The sequence below is a fragment of the Suricata suricatta genome, chromosome 13 (assembly GCF_006229205.1).
Source record: "Suricata suricatta isolate VVHF042 chromosome 13, meerkat_22Aug2017_6uvM2_HiC, whole genome shotgun sequence".
Taxonomy (NCBI): Eukaryota; Metazoa; Chordata; class Mammalia; order Carnivora; family Herpestidae; genus Suricata; species Suricata suricatta.
In genome coordinates, this window is record NC_043712.1 from 73,519,365 (window position 1) to 73,541,312 (window position 21,948).

The window sequence follows — 21,948 nt, forward strand, 5'->3', positions numbered from 1 at the left end:
CCCCCCCCCCCCCCCCCCCGGCTGGCCCAGTCAGTTGAAAGTCTGGCTCTTGACTTTGGGCTCAGGTCATGATCTCACAGTTTGTGAGATTGAGCCCCGCATTGGGCTCTGCGCCAACAGCTTGGAGCCTGCTTGGGATTCTCTGTCTCCCTCTCCCTCTTCCCCTCCCCTGAATATGCTCTCTCTCCCCAAATAAATAAACTAAAAAAAAATTTTTTTTAAAAGAATGCAGGCTTTGCAGTCCAAAAATCTATATTCTAATTCTAGATGGACCCTTAACATTGCTGTGGACTTGATCATGTGAATCAAACCCTTTGAGCCTTGGTTTCCTCATCTGCAAAAGGGGATTGATAATACCTACTTCTAGGGGTGCTGAATGGCTCAGAGAGAGAGCATGCGACTCTTGATCTCAGGGTCGTGAGTTTGAGCCCCATGTTGGGTATAGAGATTACTTAAAAAAAAACTATAGGAGTTGATGAACAGAAAGTTCTAGGTACAGTAAGCAAATAGGAGGCACTCAATAAAAGGCAGCTCTTCTGATTCTCTGGAACTTTCCATCTTCCTCTCCCCTCTGTTCCCATCTGCTTCCAGCAGACGGGTCGTTCCTCTGCAGGCTACGCTTCCTCTCCCCTCACCTGTGGTGTCCCAGCAGTCACAGCATTCCTGGGCACCGGAGGGGCCGGAGGTGTTGCAGCAGTGTAGACAACGACTATCGTCCACGTGCAGCAGCAGGTCGGCGGGGCACGCGGTGCAGTTCTTGGGGCCCGCTCCCTTGCATTCCACACAGCTCTCGTGGCATTTTTCACAGGTAAACTTCTCCCCCTGGAAGAACAATTGGGAGATTGTGTCTGAGTGTGGAGGAATCGACAAGGCACTGGAGTTCCCGGGTGGGCATTCCATCTTGTCTCCGTGAAGGAGGGCGGCACGTGGAGGACAGGAGAAACATCGCTTGTTGCTCTGGGTCCCTTTTCAGTGTTCAGGGCGGAAGACAGGACCACCTGTCTGCGCTTGGAGGAAATCACTGCTGGGTCTTTCTATCGGAGATCTGCTGGTACCAACGGTGGGAGAACAGGCTACTAGAACAGCTCAGGTTGCAAACTGATAGCTCATGTGCTGTCCCTGGTCAAGGATGAGTGCTGTCTGGCTCACCCACGTTGACCTTCACAGGTTAAAAAAAAATGTTCAATTCATTGCCCACATTCAACATTAGGATACTCCACTTGTAAATCAGCTCCTAATTTCTCTTTAAAACCTAGACCCTCAGGGGCACCTGGGTAGCTCAGTCAGTTGAATGTCCAACTCTTGATTTGGGCTCAGGTTGTGATCTCATGGTCATGATCTCACGGTGGTGAGATCGAGTCCCACACTGGGCTCCACACTGGCTGCGTGGAGCCTGCTTGAGATTCCATCTCTCCTTCTCCCTCTGCCCCTTCTCTGCTCGCACACGTGCACGTGCACACATCCTCTCTCTCTCTCTCTCTCTCTCTCTTTCTCTCTTAAGAAAAGAAACACTAGACTTTCAAGACTGTCATCACAACCACATGTCCACATCACAGACAGCTGAGTGCATAAAAAGGGGGCAGCACTTGCTTTGATGTCACCAAAACATGTGACGCATCAAATCCCACTTTTCACCAAGCTTGCACTGGGGTTTTCTTTGCCCCAACACCCTTCACTCGTATACATTCACCTGCTTGGCCTCTGTGGTTATTAGATTGTTGTGTCCCTGCCCCAGAATATTACTTGTGCCTGTTTAGCTGAAATAGCTAAATCTCAGTGAGTCAAGAGACCAGGAGAAAGTGGCTTCCCTCCTGACAGGTTGCTTCTTTGCTGGGGCTGAAAATATGGACGAGGAAGGGATCTTTCTAGTTTACTTCTGTGCTGTGGAAGAGAAGGAATGGAAATTGCCTCTGTTGAGCACCTTGGCAGTTTTGGGTGCTGATAAGGCACTTTCTCAGCTGTTACTATCTTGTCAAATCATGGATTACCTGTCAGAGCCTTGGGTTCAATCCCAGCGTTGTTACTTTCTATTCATGTGACCTTTAGCAAATGATTCAATCTCTCAGGTCCCCGGGTTCTTCAGAGTGTAAGGATTTAAAGAGAGCTCATATGTGAATATGTTGGATAATGTAAATTTCACCATGGAGAGATTTACCTAATTTCTTTTTTCTTAAGTTTATTCATTTATTTATTTAGAGAGAGAGCACACAAGCAGGGAGGGGCAGAGAGAAAGGGAGGCACAGAATCCAAAGCAGACTCCGGGCTCTGAGCTGTCAACACAGAGCCTGACATGACGCTTGAACTCAGGAATGGTGAGATCATGACCTTCATGACCTGAGCTGGAGTTGGACGCTTTACCAACTGAGCCACCCAGGTGCCCTGACATCTCTCTCTTTCTCTCAATACACTGTAGAGGAGTGGAGGAAATGAAAAACCAACAGCAGTTTTGAAGTTCTGACATTGTTCAGGCATTTCAGTTAGACAGCAGAAGGGTAAGAGAGAAGATAGTTCTTGTTTCTGGTATAAGTGGACCTGAAACTTTGAAGGTCACAAGCAATGAATGTAGAGTTAAATCTGAGGTCTTCATTACCTAACTTCCCCCTTATTTATCTCAGATCATCTCAGTCCCTTTGATTGAAATTAAGGCTACAGATGGGTAGCACCATTATTCCATGAGGCAATGGTAGAAGATTTAAAAACTAGAGCAAGTGTAGGAATTTCAGAGATTTTTGACTTTGCCCAGAATACATGCAGAAACTAGCTGCCACACCTCTGCAGAAATGGCTAGGGCAGTAGGGCGCCTGGGTGGCTCAGTCAGTTAAGCATCTGACTTCAGCTCAGGTTATGATCTCATGGACTGTGAGGTTCGAGCCCTGCATCAGGCTCTGTACTGACAGCTCAGAGCCTGGAGCCTCCTTCGGATTCTGGGTCTCCCTCTCTCTCTGCCCCTCCCCTGCTTGCACTCTGTCTCTCTCTCTCAAAAATAAATAAACATTAAAAACATTAAAAAAGAAAAAAAAGCAATGGCTCGGGCACACCCTGCCCAGCTCTCGGTACCTCTTCTACTCTGTATTCGCCCACCAGACAGTCTGAGATGCAGAGTCCTCCTGATAGGTGATAACTCCACACACAAGATAAACAATTGAATGGTCCTTTTCCTGAAAGAAAAAAAACAATGATTCTAAGTTATGAGGCTGACCTTAGATCTCAACCTCTGTTTTGGATCCAGTCCACTTTGGAGCAAGGAATACATCACGCAAATTGAAGCAGAAGGTTGAGTTGATTGAAGAGATAGGGGAAAAGAGTCTACAAACCATCAAGTAAAAACCTAGAAATTACCCAGTCGACCCAATCAGTGTGAACTCTCATTTGGACATTGAGGATTTGGAAGTGACAGCAAAAAGAAAGATTTTCAGACAATGAGAGATCATGTGGAAAGGCTATAAAACTTTTATTTATCATTCTGCTTATTTAACTAAACTAGAGGAGAATGTTACCAGATGATTTGGAGGGCCCCAGTACTCAGTGGGCGAGGAAATCATTATTAGGCAGTTTCTAACTAGGAAACACCAGACTTAGAATTTAAAATGCCAGGGTTGGGGTGCCTGGGTGGCTCATTTGGTTCAGTATCTGATTTCGGCTCAGGTCATGATCTCGCTGTTTGTGAGTTCCAGCCCCACATGGGGCTCTGTGCTGACAGCTCAGAGCCTGGAGCCTGCTTCAGATTCTGTCTCCTGCTCTCTCTGCCCCTCTGCCCCCCAAAATAAATCAACATTAAAAATTTTAAAAAAATTCCAGGGTTAAAAGAAGTTGGCAAATCATTGTGTCCAGTTTTAATTTGGGGGGAGGTGGTGGTGGTGATAGATTCCTTTGAAATTCCCTTGAAAGCAAAAATTTTTTTCAAAAATTGGATGTGCTATTTATTATTTTTTAAATAAATGAAAACTAAGGCCCAGGTATGTTAAGTCATTTGTTCAAGGTTACATAGGTAATGGTCAAGTCAAGATTCAAATTCTGGGGGCACCTGGGTGGCTTGGTTGGTTAAGCACTGACTTCAGCTCAGGTCATGATCTCATGGTTCATAGGCTTGAGCCCCGCATCAAGCTCTGTGCTGACCACTCAAAGCCTGGATGGAGCCTGCTTCGGATTCTCTGTGTCCCTCTCTCTCTGCTCCTCTCCTGTTCATGCTCTGTTCCTCTCTGTCTCTCAGAAATAAATAAATGTTTTTAAAAATGTTAAAAAAAAGATTCGAATTCTGGTTTGTGGACCCACAGCTCAGTGCTCTTTCAGTCATACGACCTACCTTAACACCTTATGACCTATCAATTAGAGGAGGTCTGAATCTACAGGGGTGTGTGTGTGTGTGGGGGGGGGGATAATATTGTACTCTCCTAATTCAGAGACCTCAAGAATGACTGACCCAAGCATTACCCTTTACACAGATATAAAAGGATAATTTCTGGAAAGGGCTTGGAGACGGGAGACCTGAATTCTCATTCATTCCATTAGGAGGGTCCAGGTGTTTTTGCTGAGAATTTCTTTTTTTTTTAATGTTCTATTTATTTTTGAGGGAGAGAGATAGAGACAGCATGAGCAGGGGAGGGGCAGAGAGAGAGGGAGATACAGAATCTGAAGACAAGCTCCAGACTCTGAGCTAGCTAGCTGTCAATACAGAGCCCGACGTGGGGCTCAAACCCATGAACCGTGAGATCATGACCTGAGCCGAAGTCGGATGCTTAACTGACTGAGCCACCCAGGCGCTCCTCAGAATTTCAAAACAAGAGCAGGGAGATAGATGGAGGGCATGGAATGTGCATGTTATTGTGAGCTGGAACTTGGTAGAAGTCTTCCCATCAGAAGAATACGATGGCTAGTTGAACTTGAAGTAGATCTGCAAGTCCTGTCCTTCACAAACACTAGGGAGGTAAATCAGATCTTCACATCTGATCTGTGAGCTCCATCATTCATGATGTTTCTATGGAAAAAAGAATTCTGAGCTCTGAACAGTTTCGAGAGCACACCATTATTACCCAATTGCTTCTTAGATTCGGGGCTGCCTGCAGTGACATAAACTCAAAACCATTTAATAATTTTAAGTTTTAAATTGATGTAGAGTTGACATAAAAGCTTAGTTCCAGGTGTACAAGAGTGATTCAACAATTATGTACATTATGAAGTGCTCACCACACCAACTATTGTGACTGTCTGTCATCAGACACAGTCCTCACAATATTGAGTATATTCCCTATGCTGTAGTTTTCATCCTGTGAGTCATTGATTTTACAACTGTAGTCTGTACCTCCTAATTCCCTCATGCTTTCACCCATCCTCCCAACTCCCTGCCCTGTGGCAGCCACCAGTTTGTCCTCTGTGTTTATAAGTCTACTGGTTTGTTTGCTTATTTTGTTTTAGATTCCACATGTAGTGAAATCATATGGTATTCCCCTATCTGACTTATTTCACTTAGTCTAGTACCTTCTAGGTCCATCCATGGTGTCATGAATGGCAAGATTTCATTCTTTTTTATGGACGAGTAACATTCCATTGTATAGATACACCACCTCTTCTTTATCCATTCCTCTCTCGATGGACACTGGGCTGCTTTCATATTTTGGCTACTGTAAATATGCTGCAATAAACATGGAATGCATCTATCTTTTCACTTCAGTGTTCTCATTTTCTTTGAATACATACCCAGAAGCGGAATTACCGGATCATAGGGTATTTCTAGTTTTAATTTTTTTTAAGCTTTTTTTTTTAATGTTTTATTTATTTTTGATACAGAGAGAGACAGAGCATGAGAGGGGGAGAGGCAGAGAGAGAAGGAGACACAGAACCATAAGCAGGCTCCAGGTTCTGAGCTAGCTCTCAGCACAGAGCCTGACGCGGGGCTCGAACCCACGAACGTGAGATCTGACCTGAGCTGAAGCCGGAGACTTAACCGACTGAGCCACCCAGGCGCCACTCTAGTTTTAATTTTTTGATGAATCTCCCTCCTGTTTTCCATCATGGCTGCATGAGTTTGCATTTCTTCTAATGGTGCACAAGGGCTCCATTTTCTCCACATCCTCACCATCTATCATTTCTTGTCTCTTTCGTACTAGTCATTCTGGCCAGTCTAAGGGTAGACATCTCGTTGTGGTTTTGATCTGTATTTCTTTGATGAATAATAATGTCTAATATCTTCTCATGTGATTGTAGGCCATCTGTATGTCTTCTATAGAAATATGTCTATTCAAGTCCTCTGCCCATTTTGTTATCAGACTTATTTTGTTAAGTTGTAGGAGTTCTTTATATATTTGGTGTATTAACCCCTTATCAGATGTATCATTTGCAAATATCTTTTATTCAGTAGGTTGTCCTTCTGTTGATAATTTCCTTTGCTGTGCAAAAGCTTTTGAGTTCCATGTAGCTCCACTTACTTACTTTTGCCTTTGTTTCTCTTTCCTGAGAAGACAGATTCAGAAAAATATTGCTAATAAATTTTACTAATAAATACTATAATGTTCAAGAGTTTACTGCCTGTGTTTTCTTTTAAGAGTTTTATGATTTCAGGTCTTACATGTAAGTCTTTGTTTAATTGTTTATTTATTTATTTCATTTTGAGTTTATTTTTGTGTATGGTGTAAGAAACCAGTCCAGGGGCGCCTGGGTGGCTCAGTCAGTTGAACATCTGGCTTCGGCTCAGGTCATGATCTCAGAGTTTGTGGGTTCGAGCCCCACATCAGGCTCTTAGCTGACAGCTAGCTCAGAGACTGGAGCCTGTTTCGGATTCTGTGTCTCCCTCTCTCTCTGACCCTCCCCTGCTCGTGCTGTCTCTCTGTCTCTCAAAAATAAATAAAAAACAGAAAAAAAAAAAAAAAGAAACCGGTGCAGTTTCATCTTTGGCATGTGGCTGTCCGGTTTTTCCCAACCATTGATTGAAGAGACTATCTTCTCCCCATTGTAGATTCTTGCCTCCTTTGTTATAGAGTAATTAACATGAAAATGTGCGTTTATTTCTGGGGCCTGTATCTTGCTCCATTGATCTCTGTGTCTATTTTTGTGCCAGTACTATACTGTTTTGATGACTATAGATTTGTAGTCAAACTTTGAAATCTGAGAAAGTCATCCTATTTTTATCTTACCTGTAGCTTCAGACAGAATTTCCTGCATGTTCTGGAACAGAACTGTGGTCTCTAATGAAAGAATAAACCTTCGCCTTCTCCCCTTCCTTCCTTTTCCCAGCATACATTTTTCTAAAACACAGCTTAGATGTCTTGATTCAGTTTTTGGAACACAAAAGATTTTTTAAAATGTTGTTTTGTTTTGTTTTGTTTTTAATGAAGAGAAATTGAGGATAGGAAGAATCAAGAGAAAAAGGCAGTAATAAGATTAGGTCACGGAGAAAAAGATTAGCTCACAGCATTTGTGCCTTAAAGTTGTTTACATTTTCCAGAACACCAGCAGCAATTTGGCTGAACTTCATCTCCTGGGTGATCTTCAGAGGCACCACCTGTCAGGAGTTAGGTCTCCCTACACTGGCTTATTGCAAAATCTGGACACCGCGGTACAGAGTCTCTTGGAGGGCAGTTTGTTAATTCCCAGGCATTTTCTATTGTTTCCAAGTTTAACAACCTACATTTATCATTGTTTCTAAGGATCTGCACAAACTGTGGGACCTGTAAAGATTGTTTTGGTTTTTCCTTAGAATTGACAAGTCCCTATTGGTTTTCCCTTCGACTGACGCTACAGGATGAATGAACTCAGCAATGCAGAGCAGCTCCTGTGGTCATCCATGGTGTCATTCCACACAGGAAGAGGGAGCTGGAAAGCGTTAGGGGCTACCAGCCTGGATTTTTGTTCCAAACAATTATGTGAGGAGGATAAATACAAAGTTAAATGTGTAAAGGTAAGGAATGAGCAAATTAAGGAGGAACCAACGGCATGCAAAGGCCTTGGTATGCCGTCCATCGCCTACCCCTACCCTGCCCAGTGCTCTGACCTGTTTGTTTTTGTACTCTCCTACTATTAGGCAGTCAAATGTGAATGAAACACAATCGTGTTGGCCAATTGCTGATTTAGTTTGCTAAATTTTCCTGTAATATTTGTGCATCCTCTCAGTTCTTAGTATGACAGCTAATGTTTTAGTTTGGATTTCATCCTTTTTTTTCACCCAGTTTATAACCCAGGAGAAACCGTGTCCCCTGTTTTGTATCTGTGTACTGCAAAATCAGAGGACAGCATAAAGGTTCACTAAGTAGCAAAGGTTGTGTGTGGCGGGGGTAAGGCAGGATGGTGGTCTAAATGAGCACCACACGTGGGAGGCGTCAACCAGGTATGTTTGGCGTTCAAGTCAAACACAGGAGGAGGAGGAGGAGGAGGAGGAGGAGGGGGAGGAGGCACGAACAGAATGGCTGTGGGCTTTACTCAGCTGTGACCAGCCCTCCTTTGAATACATTTTCACGATGAATGTGCTGATGAGCTTTATTTAAAGACTATTTTTTTAGGGCAGTTTTAGGCTTACAACAAAATAGAGAGGAAGGTACAGGCACTGTCCAGGGACTCTGCTGCTACACCTGCCTAGCGACCTCCATTGTCAACATCACTTACCAGAATGGGAAATTGTGGGGGGGACTGGGCAGCTCAGTCAGTTGAGCATCTGACTCTCGATTTTGGCTGGTGATCTCATGGTTCTCGAGATTGAGTCCCTCATCAGGCTCTGCAGAGTGGCTTCTGCTTAGGATTCTCTCTCTCACCCCATCTCTCTCTGCCTTTTTTTGTTTAGGTTGCAAACAGCTGAGGAAAGCCGGAGGGGGTGACACTGACCCCACGCTTCGGAGAAGCGCCCAGCGGGCCGCCCAGAGCAGGAACAGGTGACTGCAGATTGGAAGATCAAGACCAACCCCTCCCACCCCTACCGGGCTTCCGGCTTTACTTTCTCCTGTGGCTTTTTCGGCTCCTCTGCTTGCAGCTTCTATGGCTTTTCCTGATTCTGACAGAAGTCAGTCCTTCCGTTTTGGTTCCCTCTTGGGAAGCTGCTCTTCTCTTTTGCGTCCTCTCTCCAATTCTTTTTACTTTTTGTCTTTCGTTTGCTCTGTTCTCTGCGTCTCCTCTGCCTGTTTCTCTAGGCGCTTTGATCTTCCCTGTTTTAAGCTCCTGTGAAGTTTCTGCCTCTTGAGCTACTGTTTCTTCCGTGAGGCATCTCTCAGGTGCCTGCAGTCTGCAGAAACCTCGTGCTGCAGCCCTGGCCTTTCTACGTGCGCTTCGCGCAGCTCGGCGTTCAGGGCTCCGAGGCAGCGCAGGTACGTACTCGCTCGCGGTATGCGACGTTCGCCTGGAAGTCTAAGTGTCCCCGGAACTGCAGGTGTGTAAGTTCCTGCCCAGCATCTCCTCCCGTTGGGGGCCCAGCATGGGAGGCCCACGTTCCGTATCTCCCCACACTTGTCTCCAGCACCTTGACCATGACCTCCTCGCTGGGCTGACTCCTCAGGGCGAACTATTTGCAGGGCAGCCCCTCGGGTGATTCGTGCCTGGCATCTCTCTGGGCAGCATTTCATTACCATGCTTCGTGCCATGGAAGAAAGGGTCCCAGTCCTGGTGAGTCGGGAGATTAATCTTGAACTTGGTGGCGTGCACCTGGAGAACTTCGGGGAAGTGGAGGAGCTTGAGGACCTTGTGGTGGAGGCAGGCGAGTTAAAACTTGACCAGATTCTCGGGGCGCCTGAGTGGCTCAGTTCAGCATCCGACTTCCACCTGGGTGGTGATCTCCCAGCGTGTGGGTTCGAGCTCCACGTGGGGCTTTGTGCCGACAGCTCAGAGCCTGGAACCTGCTTTGGATTCTGTTTCTTCTCTGCCCCTCCCCGACTCACTCACTGTCTTTCTCTCAAAAATAAATACACGTGAAAAAAAAATTAAAATAAAAAGCTTGACCAGAGTCTTGTCCACCTTGCGGTCCAAGGGGGTGAAAGCCATGGTGCCCTTGGCAGTCCGTAGGGTGGCAAGCGGATGCCTGTGCAGCTCTGCAGCCTTCCCAGCACCTCCCAGCTGGAGATGGGCCCCCCTGGGCCGCCTCGGCTGTGGAGGGCCACGCTGATGATCACCTTCATGATGGCCTGGAGGCGGAGGCCTAGGGAGGACAGAGCGCCACTGCCCCAGGCCTGCCGTGGGTAGCATGGCCGCCCCTCCCAGCACCATCACCGTTGTTAGAGGTGCCACGGCCACCGCCACTGCCTGCCCCTGTGGCTGTGCTCAGAGCTACAGACACAAAGGTGAGGGAGACCTATTAATTTGTGCCTTTGAGGCCCTCAGCGGAGAGACGGAGGGAGGGAGGGAGGGAGGGAGAGAGAGAGAGAGAGAGACAAAGAATAGGTAAGCAATATAAAATATGCCCTCAGAGCTGCCTTGTTCCCGGATGTGTGGACGCTGTCTGGACCAAACGGCAGGAGAAACATTTGTTGAATAGATAAGTAGATGAACAAAAGTTACACAGAATAGAGGGATTCAGGAAGGCTTTGTCGAGAAAATACTGACTGTAATGGATTAGAAAGAAGTAGCCGCGTAAGGCAGGCTGGAGAAGGTATGCTGGGAAGAGGAAAGGCAAGGTTGGCTCAGGTTTCCAGTAACTGATTGTGTCTGGATTTAGAGCCTGGTGGGCGAGGTGGTGAGGGATGTGAGGCCCAGGGTGAAGGCCTCATATGCAGTTACTGTCCTAAAATCAGTGGAGAGTCAGTTTTTTTAGTCTTTTTTTCTCTCCTGAGAGAGTCAATGGGAGAGAGAGGCAGACGGAGGGAGGGAGGGAGAGAGAGAAAGAGAGAGAGAGAGAGAGAGAGAGAATCTTTTAAGAAAATGTTTATTGTGAGAGAGACAAAGCAGGGGAGGGGTGGAAAAAGGGAGAGAGAGAATCCCAAGCAGACTGTGCTGTCAGTGCAGAGCCCGATGCGGGGCTACAACTCACAAACTGAGATCATGACCTGGGCTGAAATCAAGAGTTAGATGCTTAACCAAGTCACCCAGGCTCCCCAAAGAGAGAGAGAATCTTAAGCAAGCTCCATGCACAGCTTAGAGCCAGATGCAGGGCTCGATCCCACAATCCTGGGATCATGACCTGAGTGGAAATCAAGAATAGGACACTCAACTGACTAAGCCTCCCAGATATTACCAATTATATAGAGAGATTTGACAGTGTTTTATAAATCAGTGTGCTCAGGATATTAAAAAATAAAGACATAATACCCATAAAGAAATAATGAGAGCATGCACTTTTGAATGTCTCTACTCTGTACAGAGTGCTTTCCTATTATTCTTTCTTTCTGATCTTAAACTGTAGTAAACTTTTGCCTGCTGCTCAAAAAAAAAAAGTAAACACAAACAGTAAGATATGAAGCAAAAGAGATGGATATAAAGAATAAATGATTAAAAAATTTAAAGTAAGTCATTTAAATTAAAAAAGATGGGCTAAAATAATAGAAGGGCTGAACTTTAAAAAGAACAAATTAGAGAAACAGGAAAAAACTCTGAAGAATTAACCTAGTATAAAGCATAGACAGTCAAATAAAAATATAATACAGCATGTAGGAGACCTAGAGATCAGGAAATGCTGAGTAACATTAAATAAGGAATTCCAGAAAAAGAGATTAGAGGAAAGGGTGGAGAAGCAATATGCGAAGATCTAATAATTGAAAAGTTTCCAATTTGCAAAACGACTTTAGGATTTGTTTCCTGCCATTCATTCATTTAGCAAACACTTAATGAGCACTTACTATCTGTTACAGTCTAGCCTAGAATAGGGTATACAAAATAAATGTGGTAGAATCCTAGCCCTGAGTGTCTCACAATTAGTAGGAGAGATGGACATGTTTAGTTAAAATGTAATGTAAAAGAGCTATGATAAAGCAGTATGTTTCAGAATCAAGAAGAAGGAAGAACATTTCTAGAGAACTGAAAATCCTCCCCCTCAGAGTAGATGACGTTCTCACTGGTTCTTGTAAGTCGAGTGTTCCCAACACTCTTGTTCCAGGAAGAGGAAACACATGGCCGAAAGGGACAGAGACATGAAAGAGCATGACATGTTTGCTGGCTGCTGAGTAGTTCTAGGTGGTTCTGGGTTCTAGAGTACATGGAAAGAGAGGTGAGATCGTAAGCTAAAAGGACTGACTCGGAAAAGAATTTAATTACCTTTTAAAAATTAAAAACCCCACATTTATTGGAAGTTTATTGAAGCACAATAAGTAAATGCATAGATTGCAGAGATATACCATGTTCATAAATGTGACAACACAGGATCATATAGATGGATTTTTATCCCCAAATCAGTGCTCTATAAATTAATATCCAAGGGATTTTTTTTGAATGAGCTGCGACTGAGTATAAAATTTATATAGAAAAGGGGCCAAAATAATTAACCAAAATAATTTTGAAAAGGATAGCAGAAATGTACCTTCCCAAATATCAATATTAATGTAATAAGTTTTTTTTAACATTTATTCATTTTTGAGAGACAGAGCGAGAGCATGAGTGGGTGAGGGGCAGAGAAAGAGGGAGACACAGACTCCAAAGCAGGCTCCAGGCTCTGAGCTGTTAGCACAGAGCCCAGTGCGGAGCTCGAACTCACAGACTGTGAGATCATGACCTGAGTCGGTCAGACTCTTAACTGAATGAGCCACCCAGGTGCTCCAGTGTAATAAGTTTTAACAACTAAAACATTACTGGAGGCATTTCTTAAATGTTGAGAATAATTCATCGTGATCATCCTTCAGTGCCCAGCAATGTAGATTTTATATTGCTCTGGCATTACTGTACAGGATGACTTGGGAAAGTGGGGTGGCAAGAGCAGAGTTGAGCTCACATGCTGGTACTTCAGAAAGTCGGCTGAGAGATGCTGAGAATAGAGAACAAAGATCGTGAAAACGGAGAAAGAGATCTGAGTTTAAAAAAATGCTTAGGAGAGAAAACCAGCAGACCTTGAAGTTTACTTTTGTTGGAGGGTAGGTGGATTGGGCATGAGGTAAGAGAAGGATAACGTTAAGGTATCAAACCTGCGTGGTTGATTAGACAGTGGGTCTGTTAACAGAAAGTGTGACCATCAGAGGAAGCCCAGATTGGATTTACTCTGAGATATGTTGACTTTAGGGTTCTCTTAGAGAACTAGGTATCAGGAAAGTAATAGTGGAGTTTGGGAGAGCTGGAGGCAGACATTTTAACTATTTATTGAAGTAATAAACATAAAATGCCCAATGCAGATTCCAAGATCAACAAGTAGAGGAGGAGAACAGAGCAGGTGGGAAACACCTCCTGGGGGAGATGATGCCTGTGTCTGGGCCTGGAAGGGTGGGAGGGTCTGAAGAGGCAGAAATGTAGTCTGGGGCGGCCCAGGGTACAGGGCAGATGCAGAAGCTGAGTGAGAGCAGAGGGTGCTGATGCTGGAGACTTTGGGCCGGATTGACAAAAGAGAGAAACCTCCAAAGGTGGTGAGAAAAGAGAGGGCTACTGGGGCACTTGGGTGGCTCAGTCGATTAAGCGTCTGACCCTCGATATCAGCTCAGGTCATGATCTCAGGATCGTAGGATCGAGCCCCGGTTCAGGCTCTGTGCTGTTCGTGTGGAGCCTGCTTGGGATTCTCTCTCTCCCTCTCTGCCCCTCCCCAGCATGCTCTCTTTCTCTCTCTCCCTCTTTCCCTCAGAATAATATAAAACTAAACACAAAAACGGGCTAAGCACAAAGGACCCATTCTCAGTTTTCCATCCATACGTGCAAACTGACAGGTACCCCCTCACCTTTGCACTTGTCGCAAGTTGGGTGACATCGCTCACACATCCGTGTGCCTTGCTCTGCATAGTAATGCTCTGGGCAGGTGTGACGACACTCTCCCTTGGGGCGGAGCAGGAAGAAATATGTATCGCAAGACAGGCAGTCGGTGGGTCGCGGGCCCTGGCACGCCTTGCAGCTCTTGCTGCACCTCTCACACCGTCCAGTGGGGTTTTCTGCGTAATATCTGAAACCAAGTGCAGAAGCGAAGACTGAATCCTAGCCTTTGCTCTCAAGTTGGGCGTGGTGGAAAAATCATGGGTAGCCAGACAGTGATTGTTCCCAAGTTGGGTAACTTTAGGCTCGACTCACTGCCTTTTACTCTGCTTTGCTTTACTGTGGGCTTCGTAAACTCTGTGTTTTCTACAGACTCAAGGTTCGTGGTAACCCTGTGTTGAGCAAGTCTATTGGCACCATTTTTCCCAATGGCATTTGCTCACTCCCTGTCTCTGTCACATTTTGGTAATTCTTGTGCTATTTCAAACCTTCTCATTATTATACTCGTTACGATGATCTGTGATCAGTGATAATGGCTCTCTGAAAGTTCAGATGTTGGCTAGCATTTTTTAGCAATAAGATATAATTAAGGGATGTACATTCTCTCTTAGACATCAGGCTCTTTCACACATCACGGACTATGGCCTAGTGGAAACCTGACTTTTATATGTTCTGGGAAGCGGAAAAATTCATTTGACTTGCTCTCTTGCGATGTTCACTTGACTGCAGCGGTCTGGACGCGAACTGCAGTGTCTCCAAGGTTTGCCTGTAATGATACTAATAAATCTAATGATTCTCTGTTTTCCTGTCTTTAAGTCGGGCACTACAATCCCCTCCCTGCTATTTGTGAATATTGAATTAGAGAACATATATGGACCTATGACCCAGGACTTACCACATGTAGTGGAGCTAGTTGCTCACTCCTTTTGCCGTCTTTATACCCATATGCTTCTCCATTTGGAAATTCAAGCCTCAAGTTTTGCGGAATGGGATCAGGTTAGGGAGGATGTTTCAAATGTATCTGAGTGATTCTAATAGTTTTTCAATTAAAAAAAAAGCTTGAAATAGGAGATGGCATGAGTGATGCTAATGTCTATACAATAATAGATGTAACCTCTTTGAAAATATTTTTGGAGGCCGATATAACAATAATCACTGTTGGTTACCTTTTTGCTGTGTACCTGAGTGTACAGGAGGGACTTCATAACCGTTAGTTCTCCTTATTGAACCTAGAAGTGAGACGCTAGAGCGTGACAGTCAGGAGCTCGCCTTTTGGAGAAGACTGCATGGGGTCAGAGCCAAGCTATCCCACCCATGAGCTGTGCAACCTTGGGCAGGACACATGACGTCTCTGTCTCTGGTCTGTAATATGGGGCTTAATGTTAGCAGCTAAAATTAAACAAGTTATTATTAGAAAATTGTTACAACAGTGCCTGGCACATTATAAAAAAATGTGTATTCGTGGTAATTATGAATTGTATGGTTAAATCTCAAAGCAAACCATATGACTTAGATATTATTATCCCTATTTTACATATGTAAAAATCGAGGCTCAGAGAATTTAGACAACTTGGCTTAATGTCAAACAGCTAGTGAAGTAGGGTAGTGGCATTTGAACCTGCCTGTTAAATGCCACTATAGCAAAGCAGTGCAAAGTCAATAAAAATGTTTCAAGTAAGATAGAAGAGAGAAAAGAAATCGTGGACAAAGATGAACTTCTAGAGGTCATGTGACCCTTCTTGGCATCTCTGGACATTGGCACACTGAAGCTATCCTAGAAACTGGAAGGTTTGCCCTTGACTTCTGTGGCGTGAAACTCTCTGCCACATCAGGTCCCCTAAAGTTTATTTCCATTCCACTAACTTGTTGGCAACTAAGACCATGACTGAGTCTGCCTCTACTGAGCCACCTGTCACTGGCCTGAGCAAGTGCACTTGTACGTCAGCGGCCAAGCCTTGTATGACCTTCACGGGTAGGGGAGGAACAAATTACCACCGAGTCAATCAGTAGGACTGGGATGTGAGAGAGACCGGGTCAGGAAAGGAGAACAAGAGAAAACTTCAATCATGACATGAATGGTTGATAAAGCCCACAGGAGGCTCAAAAGAGAGAGCCACAGAGAAAGGTAGAAATGCACTTTCCCAGCCAGACAATACGCAGGCTGAAGATGGAAGCTCTGATTTCTAGTCTTGGCCCCACTGTGTTTTTGTAGCTCTGTGACTCTGGGCAAGTCATTTAACCTCTCTGAGCCTCAGTTTCTTCATCTGTAAAATGGCGAGAATAATATCAATCTCCTAGGATTATTGGAGAACGAAATGATCATGTAAAAATACCTTCTGAGTAGAAATACTTCATAAACTCTAAAATAGCATAAATGTGTTTTACTAACGTTAGGGGTTTTTAAGATGAAAAGCATTGATAGGAACTGTGGGGAAGAAAACTTATTAATACCTAGTAGGTTTTAAAACTTATCAAATTGTAAAAGACAGTGGAGAGTTTACGAGATATTGTTAAAAGAAGAGCACGCCACTGCTTACTTTGCTGACTCTTTTGCACGCGGTGGCTCTGAAATCGCCTGATCCTCCTTGCCTAGATGAGGATTTTATGCATAAATGCAAACAATAATCGGAGCCTTGAAAAACCTGCTCCGAGGTTAAACGCTAACATAATTATATGTGTTGGTAAAGGGTCCAGAAGACCAAATACCTGCCTTCCCAAGGCAAAGAGAGTTAACAAATCAAGTGGATGTAATGTATGTGAGACACTGCTTTTACAAAAAGGAACAATTTCTATTAAATATCTCCACTTATACCTCATTAATACCGCACTGGTTCCCCATTAAAGAGACTTATGGCAACCTGTGTCTCTCCTCCCAAAGGGTAACTTTACAATGAAGCATCTGTCTTAATTCCATGGCCTACACTCTATTTAGATCACAAGATTACATCCTCTTGTGTATAGGAGTATTTAGTGACTTGATTTGAGGAAGATGGAGATTCCTTTGATTGTTCCCAGATCTTGTCAGGCACCTTCTGGAAGGAGGATCAGAGGCTATGCCACGTGGCCCCATCCCCTCTGTTGTTTGGTAGGGCCCTTCCTTCCTTGATCTATGTGGCTGCTGTTTTTCAGGGCTGCTAACGTGTGGGATTTTGTGCTGAGTATCGTGGCAACTGTGTGAAAAAAAGAGGTTTATTTTTTTCCAGCTGCTCATAATTTTCTTGGTAAGAAATCTATAAGGATAAATTCTTGAAGGTCAAGAATGAGTGAGCAAGTGAAACGATGAGGTAAATTCTTGAAGGTCAAGAATGAGTGAGCAAGTGAAATGATGAGGTAAATCAAAACACAGGGCAGCATGTGGCACTACAAATGAGTCAGCACTTGCTAGGCAGCACTTGCTATAGAAATGGAAGAGAAGAAAAGTGATGTCTAATCTGGGCAGAAGCATTTGGGAAAGTGTGAGGTTGTAGCCTTTCAGTTTGGGTCTGGAAACTCTCAGCGCCTTAGCTTCCTGACTGGGCCTGGAATCAATCTTCTTATTATTGGTGACTCCTGGGTCAGGGCAAGGGGAGGGAAAGCCGGTCCAATCTTTCAAATAGGCTGGTAACCAGACCCTCTGATAAATAAACTCTAAGATTTCCCTAGCCAAAAATAATAGAGTTCTTATATGCAAGGTGCTCGACCGATGTTGCTTATAGTAATAAAACGTGCAAATAATGGATTTATGGGGACATGGTAGGTTGGAGCATTGGTGGGGTATAAGTGAGAATATGTAACTGAAATTGTTCCCTTTGTAAAGTTAATTGCTTCGCATATATTGCTTTGGTCTCACCTATTAGAACAAATCCTAATGCAGAAGAGAAAGGACCTACATTTATGGTCTTGAGACTTCCCTAAGGGAAGAAGACGGCCTCTGCCTTGTGATCGCTTGTGCCTTGAAATTACTAGTGAAGTTTGACACGTGAGTCCGACTTGATGATCGCATTTCGTGTTATTTCACCGGGTCACTGCCTCTCCCACATCCTCAGCCATTACTCTGGACCTGGTGAAATCCTTTACAGACCACTAGACGTTGGTTGGACTTTCATCTTCATTTCCTACCAGCACCGAGACTTGGGTCTGGTGTTCTATAACTTAGCCTCCTCGCCTGCAAAGTGGGCTTGCCAGTGGTGGTATCTGGAGTGGTCTGGGATTAAATGAGGGAAATGTGTATCGAGCGCCTTACCCTTCCCTGCACTGGGCCAGGCACTCCTTTCCCAGCTGGAACAAGCCCGGCTGGCAGGAGAGGCACTGCGTGCTGCGCCTTCCTTCGCATGTCCTACAGGAGCTGTGGCAGGGGCCGCATCGGTGGCCATCCTCATCAGCGTAGTAGCCCTCGGGGCAGTCCTGCACGCAGGTCGTGTCTGCCAAGGAAGGAAAAGAGTCTGTCTTGGTATCAAGTATGACACATGTCTCCCAGACCTCCTCTCGGGGCTCCCCGGAGTGAACCATGGTGGGGGGGGTGCAGGAAGAAGGGGACAATGTCCTTGTAAATGTCTTCCTTCTCAGGTCTGCTAGGTTGAGGAGTTAGACACTTTCCAGGTCTTCAGAATATTTGTCTCTTTCTTCCCTTTCTCCTCTGCCCCTCCATTGCTCCTTCTCTTAGCTGAGTGAGCTTTGGTTCATTTTCTTTCTCTCATACCCGTGTTACACTACATCGTGGTATCCTTGGCAACCTGAGGGCAAAGCTTCACATAGCAACAACCTCCCAATATGATCTGCTGGAGGTGGCCAACCTCAGACCGTGCCGTATGTCAGGAAGACTTGTTAATCAGTGGATGCAAAATCAAGGGGAAATTTTGATGAGGGGCTGAATGCCCGCGTGTTCGTAAAGTGTCTCTCCACAGACTGCTTATTAACTGCAAGAGAAAATAGTAACAGAGGACCGTGGGGAGCATCACTGATGAGGAGCAGGTGAACATCCTGGGTTTCCAGAAGGACACAGCATCACCTGTGAAGTATTCTGGCCCGATACATCATCTCTATCCAATCATGGGAAACTTCACACAGACTCCAACAGAGGGATAGAGGCTGTGTTCTTCTAGAATGTCAACATTATATAGAAAAAATGCCTCTGGCAATGTTTCATTAAAGGGGGGGTACAGACATATGGCAACTAGAAGCAACACCTGATTGGAGACTGGACCTCGGTCTAAAGGGGGATTGCCACAATGATAACACAGATGATCTGGTGTTGATGCCAAACTCACGTGCATTGACAGCTGTACTGTTCCCATGTAAAACATCCCTACTTTAGAAATACATTCTAGGGCGCCTGGGTGGCTCAGTTGGTTGAGCACGGGACTCTTGATTTTGGCTCAGGTTATGAGCTTGGTTAGTGGGATTGAGCCCTGCATCAGGCTCTGCGCTGACAGCATGGAGTCTGTTTGGGATTCTCTGTCTCCTTCTGTCTCTGCCCCTTCCCAACGTTCGCATCCTCATTCTCTCTCTCTTTCTCTCTCTCAAAATAAATAAACATTAAAAAATATACATTCTAAAGTATTTATGTGAAAGGAGCCATGATGTATATACCTATCCTTAAGTGGTCAGAAAAAATTATATTGTGGCATTCACATTTACAGAGATGGAGAGCAAGCTGATGAACAGGCAGATGGGGTACCAGATGAGCATGCGTCGAGTGGGTAAAGGGCACACATGTGGTATTCTTTGTGCTTTTGCTCTTTCTGTAAGTTTGAAAATGTTCCAACTATAAAGCGAAAAATTAGAAAGACAGTAAATACGTACCGGGCACCAGGCGTCGTGCAAAGTGGTTTCCCAGCTGGAGGGAAAGAGAGAGCCCCCCTCCCCACCCCCAGAGGAAAAGTAACTCACTGAGAAGAAGGCTGTCCCTCGGGCAGGTGTGACACTGGTCCTCTGCGGGCCCCGTGCAGTGGGAGCACTTAGCATGACAGGGCTTGCACCCCAGAGCCCCATCCCAGTACTCATGGGAGGCACATTCCTTGTAAGGCACGCAGTGCCCGTGGCTGCTCATCTGCAGGCCTTCCTGACAGGTCGTGCAGGTCCCAGGTGACGAGCAGGTCTGGCAAGTCTTGTGACACTCTGTGGGGGGGGGGGGTGCGGGTGGAAGACACTGAGAGAGAGGGCCGGGGCGCCTCTGGAGGGTGTGTTCACATTCCTCCCTCAGTTCTTTTAGAGGTTCCTGGGGCTCTGGGGCCATGAGTTGGGTACAGCCCTTGGGCTCTGGGTAGAGCATTCTCGTACAGGGAGCAGAAAAATGGCTGTTCCACATTATCTGTAATATCTAGAGAGCCCCTTCTGGCGACATCCAGAAATATTAGACTTGGGGTAGTTTTACCAAAACTGCAGGAAACTAATAAACAATTCTGCAGCACTGTCACATGCCTGTTCATTCCCATAACTCTTGTTCTGTGGTCCTCCACTGACCTCCCAGAACACCTTGAACTTAGCACTGACGGAACGATTATTGGGCTGTCTTACAATTACCCGTTGACAAGAGAAAAATAAAATAAAATAAAAGGCCTCTTTTGTAGTCACTGATGAATGCGGAGTACCTAGGAGAGGGCCTGGCATGTAACAGCTTCTCAGTAAATTCTTGTTGGACAAATAATATGAGAGCAATTCGTTCCTACCCCAGGGTTTCAGCAATCCCCGTTTCCTCTGCCTAGAGTTCACTGCTCCTAGATGCGTGTGGGGTTTGCTGCCCCTGTCGGTCAAGGCTGTCTTCGGGCTGCCTTCTCTCCCACTGCAGCTCCATTCTGTCCAACTTCCTGTTCCCCTCTCCTGACTTATTTTTCCTTTTGCCTTCTTTGGAGTCTGTCTTCCCCAATGGAATACAAGCTCCATGAGGCCAGGATTCTGTCTGTATTGTCCCCTGCTTCTCCTCAAGCCTGGAGGAGCACATAGCAAAAAGTAGACCCCCAAGAAGCGTTCACTGAATGCATATATACATGGCATTAGTATTATCACCTCATTTTATCTAGATCAGGAAACTGGGGCTGAACGTGCTAAGTCACTTAGCCGGAAAAAGGCAGGATTAGGGGTGGAACCCAGGAGTTTATTAAGAGCTCTAGCTGTGTCTGCCCCAGTGCCTTGGGATGGGTATGGGGTCCTTAGAGGTGCCTGTGCTGCCTGAGAGTCCATAAATTGGGGGATCGGAATGGATCCCCAGCCCTTGTGTTTCTTAGAGGAGATCTTGATTGGTTCTGGATGCTTCTCTACACCTTTGTTCCTTCGCTCTGGAAAGTCCAGTGGTCACCCTGATTCTTCCAGTACCAGCTTCCCTCAGTCTGCTTTTGGGGGGGTGGAGGCAGCACTAGCCAGGGAGAGCCCTCGAGTTCTCAGCAGTTGAGTTGGTTTAAGGGGAGCCCTGGTATCTGTACAGTTGAATTTTTTTTGAAGGCCCAGGTGATTTTGACAGGCAACCAGGGCTGGGAGCCTGGGCCCTTTCTCAATAGACAATTAAATCAGGTAAATCAATGGGGCACCGAAGTGGCTCAGTCGGTTGAGCGTCCAGCTTTGGCGCAGGTCATGGTTTAGTGGTTTGTGGGTTCAAGCCCTGTGTGGTGCTCTGAGCTGTCAGCTCAGATCCTGTTTTGGATTCTGTATCTCCCTCTCTCTTCAACCCTCCTCTGCTCATGCTGTCTCTCTCTATCTCTCAAAAAAATAAATAAAACATTAGAAAAAATTTTAAGTCAGGTAAATCAAGTAAATGTACTCTGAGGCCTGTGACATTTTCTCTATGGCAAATTACCTTTATTGTTGAACATCAGAGAAGGGCCAGAAATGGACCCTCTGTTCCTGCCCGAGCACAGGCAAGGTGCCACCTCGGAACCTTGGCTGAGTTGCTAAGTTCTCAAGGAAACTGACCCCAAATTCGCTCCTGCCCCATCATCTGCCCATTTCTGGCCCGTGTTCTTTCAGATTGACAGTAAAGAGTGGGGCCCTGGGTGGCTTAGTCAGTTAAGCTTCAGACTTTGGTTCAGGTCATGATCTCACAGTTCGTGGGTTCGAGCCCCGCATCAGGCTCTGTGCTGACAGCTAGCTCAGAGCCTGGAGTCTGTCTTCAGATTCTGTGTCTCCCTCTCTCTCTGACCCTCCCCTACTCACGCTGTTTCTCTCTCTCTCAAAAATTAAAAAAAAAAAAAAAAA

At 45.4% G+C, this 21,948-nt stretch overlaps 1 protein-coding gene across 1 annotated transcript in view; it reads right to left on the minus strand.

Annotated features, from left to right (window-relative positions):
- Positions 1–21,948, minus strand: part of PCSK5 (proprotein convertase subtilisin/kexin type 5) — a 461,176-nt gene that overhangs the window by 2,946 nt on the left and 436,282 nt on the right. The window contains exons 33-37 of the mRNA XM_029920456.1: positions 19,651–19,878; positions 18,005–18,182; positions 13,755–13,972; positions 3,058–3,158; positions 636–822 (exon numbers count right to left, since the gene is read on the minus strand). Coding sequence (XP_029776316.1) covers positions 636–822; positions 3,058–3,158; positions 13,755–13,972; positions 18,005–18,182; positions 19,651–19,878 — 912 coding nt within the window. The remainder of the gene's footprint in view (positions 1–635; positions 823–3,057; positions 3,159–13,754; positions 13,973–18,004; positions 18,183–19,650; positions 19,879–21,948) is intronic.